We start from the raw sequence: 8,059 nt of genomic DNA, 5'->3' as shown, positions 1-8,059 counted from the left end.
GAACAAATGAACATCAAATTACCCTCCTTACCAAATTTTTGAAAAATCTTTCAGAAATGGCGAAACTGTTCAAAGAGATAATATTTTACAGCTTATAAATATTCTTTACAGAGCCATCAAATCCAAACTATAGTTAAAGGATATTTGTGAACTTTAAAATATACACCGTTTAAATGAATCGGATTCCTTGAAAACCAAAAAACTCACCAAGCGTTGTTGTCTCTATAAATTGTCACCAATTGACAATTTATAGAGACAAAAAAAAAATACTTAGAATCAGTACAGTTTAAAACATTTTGGATCATGGAAAGTCTGAAGGAAACCTGCACGTGCACAGGGAGAACATGCAAACTCCACACACAGTGTCTCTTGTTGAAGCCGTGCAGCTTCTCTTCCTCCAGAGTTTGGTATAATTTGTCAACATTTCTGAATGTGTTCAGTGCAGCACTTCAGACATTTTAAAAGCAGGAGCTCTCGAACCAGTGACCTCAGTATGAGGCAAGAGTGGGCTTTACACTTCGAGTTATGGTGGATTCATTTCACATAATGTGTATTTTCTGTTAAATGAAAGCTCTAAATCTGCAACGTCTTTGTTGTTTGCAGGGCGATCAGCCGAGAGGCGGCCAGACGGAGACGGAAAGTGGAGTCCGATAAGTTCGAGGAGCTGTCCGGCCTCCTGCCGCTGCCGCCCTCCGTCCGCTCCCACCTGGACAAGCCCTCCATCATTCGCCTGACGCTCAGTTACATGCGCATTCACACACTGCTCAAAGGTAACGACAGGTCGTCACAAACACTCGGCGCTCAAAAGTGAAATAGGTGTAACTTCACCACGCCCTCTGCTTTCCGTTGCTAATAAAAACTAAACCGTCTCAACACGTTCGTCTCAACATCCATTTTCCCAAAACCATCATGATCACTGTCTCTTTTTTTTCAGAAAATTCAGGATTCATTGCGCAGTGCAGACATAGAGTGAAACCTCAGCATGCGGTGAAAGCTGGAGGGAACAGTGACCCGGAGCCCAGAGAGTCTCAGGACTTGGGGCTGCTGGATGAGAGCAGCCTGTACATGAGGATCCTGGAGGGCTTCCTCATGGTCTTGTCCTCCGACGGGAACATGGTCTTCCTCTCTGACAACGTCAACAAGTACATGGGCCTGACGCAGGTGAGAAACTCACACACACACCCATGATGTGAACATATTAGAAGGTTAATACCAGTGCCTTTGGTTCCTGGCAGACTGAGCTGATGGGACACAACATCTTTGAGTACGCTCATCCCTGCGATCATGAAGAAATCAAACATAATCTACGAGTCACTGCAGGTATGTGGATGTTTTCTCTGTTTATTTCTTCATTAATTTACCCAAAAGTCCCACTGAGATCAGTGTGTGAAATGTACAAAAAATAGACTGACTTGAGGTTTTTTTTTTGCTTCTGATTCCTGAATTAAAGTGATTCATATGAGTGTTTTCCCAAATCTGTTCTATTTAAACTTGAGCTGCAATCTCTGTTGAATATCGTTCAGGACCTCCTGTGATTTGACATTTACTTCTGTATGTTTGTGTATACCGCGATCAGCTTCACTGACTGTTTCAAATGATCATGAACTGTTTTTCCTGGATTTTTATTTCAAAACTTGTCTTTCAGAGGGAGTTTGCTGTGGTGAGAGGAGGGACTTTGTCGTGAGGATGAAAAGCGCCCTGACCCAACGGGGGAGAAGCGCCACCCTCAAGTCTGCTACGTGGAAGGTTCATGACAAACACCGAGAAGTTCTTTATGCAGTTTTATCTCTTAATTCCTATTCACAGTGAACAGTGGAAATTTCCAGGAGATTGAAACAATCCGTCCTGTCTGGTTTCAGGTCCTGCACTGTCAGGGCAGAGTGAACGTCTGTGTGTTCCGCTCCTCGATTTCCTGCCTGCTCTTGACCTGCCGACCCCTGCCCCTGCCACACACGCTCCTTAATGCACACACCTTCACCAGCCAGCACAGCATGGACATGAAGTTCATCTACTGCGACCAGAGGTACCCCCCCCCCCCCCACCCCCCACCCCCCTCGCTGATACTGACTATTGCTCCCTCCTGCAGTCCATCATCATTCATTTGAGGTTAACTGGACACTCCCATTTCCCAGCTTTGTTTTGAAGTCTTCAGTTTCCATAGATACCAAATACTGCACAGGATTTTAATGGAGCAATGTCATGTGACGAAGACGGGGGAGACAAAAAAAAAAAAAAAAAAAAAAAAAAACACTCGAAACTATGATTGCTGCTTTTTAACTTCCCCTTTTCATTTGGGGCCTCCGTATACATAATACAAGAACAGATAATTGTGAAATGCAAAGCAGTGCCTGATGAGCGCTTCAATGCTCCCCTGTTGAAAAACGAAAGGAAAAAATAGTGAAGTTGCCGTTGCGTGCTCGCGCAGCGTGACTTGTCTTTTAGGCTACAGCCCACAGGAACTGCTGGGCCGTTCCGTCTACGATTTCTGTCACACGCTGGATGCAACCTGCTTGCAGAAAAGTCACTTCAACTGTGAGCACTCCCACACACACGCACACACACACACACGCAGAAGATGCAAAAATGTGAAATGTGCCTGAGCAACGGTGTGTGAGTGAATTCACGTTTCCACTCCGTCCGCAGTGTGCTGGAAGACTCAGTCAGTCAGCGGTCAGTACAGGATGCTGGTGAAAGGTGGAGGCTACGTCTGGGTGGAGAGTCACAGCGCCGTCATCCCCTCCAAGTCCAGACCCGCCGCCCACCAGCCTGTCCTGATCTTCAGTATCACCTATGTCCTCAGGTGTGTGTGTGTGGAGGAGTGTGTGTCATTTTATGCAAAGACATTTTTGGGAAATAAACTCTAAAAATGATCATTTAAAAAGTGAGCCTCTTGAATCTGGGTCTAATGTGGCTCTGAACTCTGCTGCTTCTGTGTCCCAGTGGCGTGGAGGAGCCGCTGCTGCAGCTGTCTGTGGACCAGACCAGACCGTACTCCAAGTGACACAGTCTGAAGAAAACCCAGCAGAGCCCAGCTTCCTCCTGTGAATTTCTATCTTCTATTTTTATAAATGTAACTTGTAATAAATATTAAACTTCCCTCTTAAATGTGGTTTTCTGTGTGTTTCTGAGGAAATATTCTCTCAGAATTCAGCATATGTGTAAATGTTCCTCAGAATCCAGTTTGTAATGTTATCATTAATCTTCACCAACAGGTGGAGAGCTGACCCTCCATCAACAGTCACCTCTGCCAGAGTGAAATCAAACACTTTCAGTTCTGCACGGCGTTGGTAGACGTTGACTTGGTTTAGGAAGAGGTGTAAACCGTTGACGACAGCAGATAGTTTGACTTCTCTCTGACCTTCCTGCATCGGACCGTACTTCCTGTGGGGTTTCCTTCTGAGCCACCTGGCACGTGGTCAGGCCAATGCATATTATACAATACACACACACACACACACACACACACACACACACACACACACACACACAAACACACACAGGAGTATGTAAACACACACATATATAGAAAGAGACATGCGTTCCGCTGATGAGGCGATGCGAGCAGACGCAAGACGAAGCCACAGCTTCCTGAATGAAGACACCGATAGGAAAGTTTCTCATGTGAACTTCGTGAACTTTTTACCTTTTGGCCTCTGAAGCAAACCACACTCTTTTTCAAGTTTCACTTCAGCATGTTTTTCTGGTGTGACACAAATGAAATGAAGATTACACTCAAACTAACTGGAATAAGATATGTACAAAGTGTTTGTGAACGCTGTGGGTTTTTTTTTTTTTTTCCATTCACAGACTCTGCATTCACTGATGTCAAGTCGGGATTTGCCGGAGAGTTGTTGATATCAGATTTTAAAGAATAGTTTTTTTTAGGGAGTTTGTGTCATGTTTTGCAGTCTTGCTCCACAGGAATGGTGTCTGGTTTGCTGTGAGGAGTTTGCATGTTCTGCTACAGTTTCTGTGACTGTGAGGTGGGAATGTGAGTGTGTGAACATCTGTCTGTCTGTGGTTGACCACAGTCTGTCGAGATCAGCTCCAGCATCCTGTGACTCGTGTTCGAATGAGCTGAATAGAAGATCAACGAATACACAAAAGGAATAAGAATCCTGACATGTTCTTTACATCGTATTTAGGATCCAAAACATTTTTTATTGGTTGAGAAAATAAGACACTGTCTGCAGCAAGCGCTGGAAATTAATATTTATTTATTTTTGTTCTATTTGGAGGGCTTCCTGTGCATTTGTATTCTCATCCTCATGCTGCTGCAGTCTAACAGCTTGTTAGAGAGATACTCACTCCATCTAGTGTTTAACTGCAGTCACTGAAGGAAATCCTACAGTCAGCAGCTTCCACATGGGGTGAAGAAGCTTCCACACAACTCTTCACACTGCACATTACTTTCTTTGTCCTGCTATTTTTAGATGTTCTCTTCGCAGAAAGATGTTTTCACATGGTCCCAGTCCAGGGTGTCTTCGGTTTTATTCAGTTTTCTTGCACGCCAGACCGTCTCTCAAAGCAGGGGTGTCAAATATGTGACTTCTGTCGAGAAAAAAAAGAAACCAAAGTTGCCCTGGTGTAAAACAGACTTTTATTTTTCACGTTCACAGTCGATAAACTTTGGCTTCACTGTTCAAGAATCCAGTTTCCCTGGTTTTGTCAGTCAATCACAAATTTCTCACACATTCTGATCTCACATTTCACACATTATATTTCCACAATACATCATTTGGTGTTGGCTGACGGCTTGATCAATCTGTAAGTTCAACGGTGTTTTCAGGTTTTTCAGTTTTTCTGTAAAAGAATCCTGTTGTCATTTGGTAACACCTCTTAGTCCTATGCAGATAGTGTGTTCAGGTATATTTTGCTGTTGCTTAAGGAAATGGCTGCAGAGACGGAGACGCTCTGCAAAGACAAGATCAATACTGAGAGAGAAGCACCAGCCTGAAGACAGTGTTGGGCAAGATCATTTCAAAAAGTAAATAATTATAGTTACTAGTTACTTCTTCGAAAAAGTAAAGTTAGTCATTAAATGACAAAATTTTAAAAGCAACTAATTACTAGGCAATGTAACTATTGCGTCACTTAAAAGAAACAGATTTAGAAATTGCAAAAGATGTTGGATGTACTCTTAATGGAACTTTGAGGTGTATGTTGTGTTTTTTATAATAAAACTGATAATATGATTAATGAACTAAATGGACACTTGACAGAATAAATTACAAACAGGAAACGCTGCATTGATCTAAATTATTCAGATGTTGCTATGTGATAATATGAGACACCAATCACATCTGATTTGCAACTGTAGATAGCATTTCTACATTTGTAAAAGAATAAATGAAGCTCGATAGATGGACAATGGATAGACTCCCATTTAAAAACTGCTTTTGAATGTTCAGAGCTCTGACTGTTCCTCTGTCATTCATCTGATGCGCTTTGCACTAATATGGATTCTTCTTTGTGTATGAAGATGTCATTAGAACCTTCCTGACAGAGGAGCAACAGTGTGTCCGTTTTAAACGACATCATCTAATTTGACCTACATGTACAGCTATGCAAATTAGATGATGACGTCGTTTAAAAATCGATACATTGTTGCCAACTCCTCCAGAACGTTCCTGGTTGAGGAGTTGGCAACAATGTATCAATTTTAAAGCAACATTGATTTGTTTTGTTTTGTTTTAAATTCCAATAAAGTTCAACATATTTAATTTAACCATTAAGCATTTAATAGAAATATTATCTTCAGTTTACATTATTTACTTTCATTTCAATTTTTATGACACTGTAATGTATATAACACAGCTCATATTCAGTTCAATTCAGCTTTATTTATATAGTGCCAAGTACAGAGAGACACCAGACTGAGGCTGCAGACATCGAACCCTGGCTGCAAGACCAGCTGGAAGAAAAGATCATTTCAAGACAGAGATCACAAGACAAGCCTGGGGCTGCCAAGAGAAGGAAGAGAGAGAAGAGAGATGGAGCAGAGGGAGAGAGAGGAAAAACGACAGACACGAAATGTCTCCCTCTAGTGGAGCAGTGATCATTACACTCACTTCACAGGAAGGATCAGCTCCATACTGCAGGGACTCGGGCCTTTTTATGGGGTGTTTTGCATTTTTTTCCCGTTCCTGCTTGAGGTTTTCTCCAAAAACTCCGATTTCCTTTCATCATATAAAGATGGTTTGATGGAGAACTTTCGGTGTTCATCCCAGCATCATCTTATCGATCGATCAAATACATTTATCACTCTCAATAATTCATTTCTGGATGATTTCAGTGTAGTGTGTAGTAGTGAGTATTGCAGGTGTTATCTCAATACCTATTTATATGAAAAGAATTTTGGATCTTTCATATTTTCCTGATCATGCTGAATCGTGACTGACAAGCTAGTTTCATTTGGACAAAAGAATTAAATGAGCTTGTTGACTGAAAGCTTTAGGCAGACTGTTCGGGCTCTGGCTTGTTATCAACATCTGCCACTGCGTTCATTCTTTGACCTTTGATCTCTGCCACTCATTCACTGCAAAAACAGCGTGTTTTGATGTTGACTCTGTTTTTCTTTCAAAGAATGAAGATATTTTTTTATTTTTAAAGATGTCCAGTCACTCTTAATTCAGCCATGAAATCACAGCCAGTCTGAAAAGAGATTGATGATTTCTGACAAATAATTTGATAAGTAATGTAACAAAACTATGTTTTTCTCCTTTTTTTTCATGTTGCTCGTACAAATGTTGAAAGTGATTTTTGTCACTTCGTTAGATTGCTACGTTCTGACTGGCGGTGGCCTTGCTGGTTCTCAAGGTGACCCTGCGGTTGCTGACTAAACATGTGGCCCCGCTTGCTGTTTTACAGGCCTGATCGCTCCAGTATGAACAAGTCTGAGGTTTGACCTCTGAGGGTGAGGTCAGTAACTAGAAGCGGGACAGGACAAGATATCTTTTTTTTTTTTTAAGGAGGTATAAACAGGAGTCAATTCAGACACAAAAACTATCTTCCTGAAAGCATTAAGTTAATATTTTCCGTTTTTCTGACTTTCATTAATTTCTTGTGAATTCGCCACATGACTGATGTATAAACTGGTGTTTACTTCAACCCTGGAGCTGCTTCTCCTCTTACAGACCCTCTCCTCCCCCCAGTCACACCCCCACGGTCCAGTGGGTGTTGTCAGGCTGTCATCCAATGACACGGCAGCGTTCAGCCTTTGAAACAACCCAGTAATAAATCAGTGCAGAGAGGAAGACTGAGGGAGAGGCGAAGAGCAGGGCAGTGATACGACTGAAGTAGACCGGATAAGCACAAGCAGGAACGATAAATAATGCAATAAAACATTTATACTTTAATAGTCATTACTTATTCCTGTTTTGCTTTAATAAGATAAAAGGGAGCATGGAAACAGAGTTGACTGTAACAGTCAGGTGGTACAGAGTTCACAGTTCAAAGGTCTTTCACTGATTTCTGTTTTGCCCATGAACTGAAGAGAACTGCATTAGTACCGTAATTCTGAACTTATGCATTAAACTTCTGATTAATTTTCAAGTTGTAGCAAAAAGTAGAAAAAGTACAAAAAGCGTTTGCTGATGTTACATTAGTTTACAAAAAACATAATAACGAGCTCCTGTATTGATTTAGTGTTAGAAATGATGGCTTGTTAATGCCAAAGCTCGCAGGCTGCATCCGTTGATAGTTTCCATTGATTTCTGACAAGAGAATTGGCCAAATGAAAGTTGCTGATAGATCTTATTTGTTCTGGGTTTTCCTTTGTTAAACTTTGTGTGTTTATCATTGTTTTATCTCACTTTTAGATAACTGGAAAAGGTGGCTCATATTTGTTTAGACAATCAGGGTCTTGCCAATAGTGAAAAATACGAAAAGTGCTATTTGCACTTTTCTTCTGCAGCTTGAACAATAGAAACATAAAGTCTGTCTATTTCATCCTTCCATGGTTTCCTGCCATGTGCACGTTATCCTCCAGTGCAGCTTCAGATTATCTTTACTGCTGTTTGCTTATCTTCCAAAAGCACGGAGAGGGCAAACACAGTGT

The 8,059-nt window shown here is 41.5% G+C and overlaps 1 protein-coding gene across 1 annotated transcript in view; it reads left to right on the top strand.

Annotated features, from left to right (window-relative positions):
- epas1a (endothelial PAS domain protein 1a) overlaps positions 1 to 3,087 on the top strand; it is a 4,395-nt gene extending 1,308 nt beyond the window's left edge. Inside the window, exons 2-9 of the mRNA XM_030097813.1 lie at positions 604 to 770; positions 935 to 1,161; positions 1,236 to 1,320; positions 1,646 to 1,746; positions 1,860 to 2,023; positions 2,426 to 2,532; positions 2,644 to 2,800; positions 2,941 to 3,087. Of these exons, the coding sequence (XP_029953673.1) occupies positions 604 to 770; positions 935 to 1,161; positions 1,236 to 1,320; positions 1,646 to 1,746; positions 1,860 to 2,023; positions 2,426 to 2,532; positions 2,644 to 2,800; positions 2,941 to 3,001 (1,069 nt within the window). The 3' untranslated portion in view covers positions 3,002 to 3,087. The remainder of the gene's footprint in view (positions 1 to 603; positions 771 to 934; positions 1,162 to 1,235; positions 1,321 to 1,645; positions 1,747 to 1,859; positions 2,024 to 2,425; positions 2,533 to 2,643; positions 2,801 to 2,940) is intronic.
- The last annotated feature ends 4,972 nt before the right edge of the window (positions 3,088 to 8,059 follow it).

Source organism: Salarias fasciatus, chromosome 8 (genome assembly GCF_902148845.1).
Source record: "Salarias fasciatus chromosome 8, fSalaFa1.1, whole genome shotgun sequence".
NCBI classification, from domain to species: domain Eukaryota; kingdom Metazoa; phylum Chordata; class Actinopteri; order Blenniiformes; family Blenniidae; genus Salarias; species Salarias fasciatus.
Note: the sequence above shows the minus strand (reverse complement) of the source record. Positions and strands in the feature narration are given on the sequence as shown.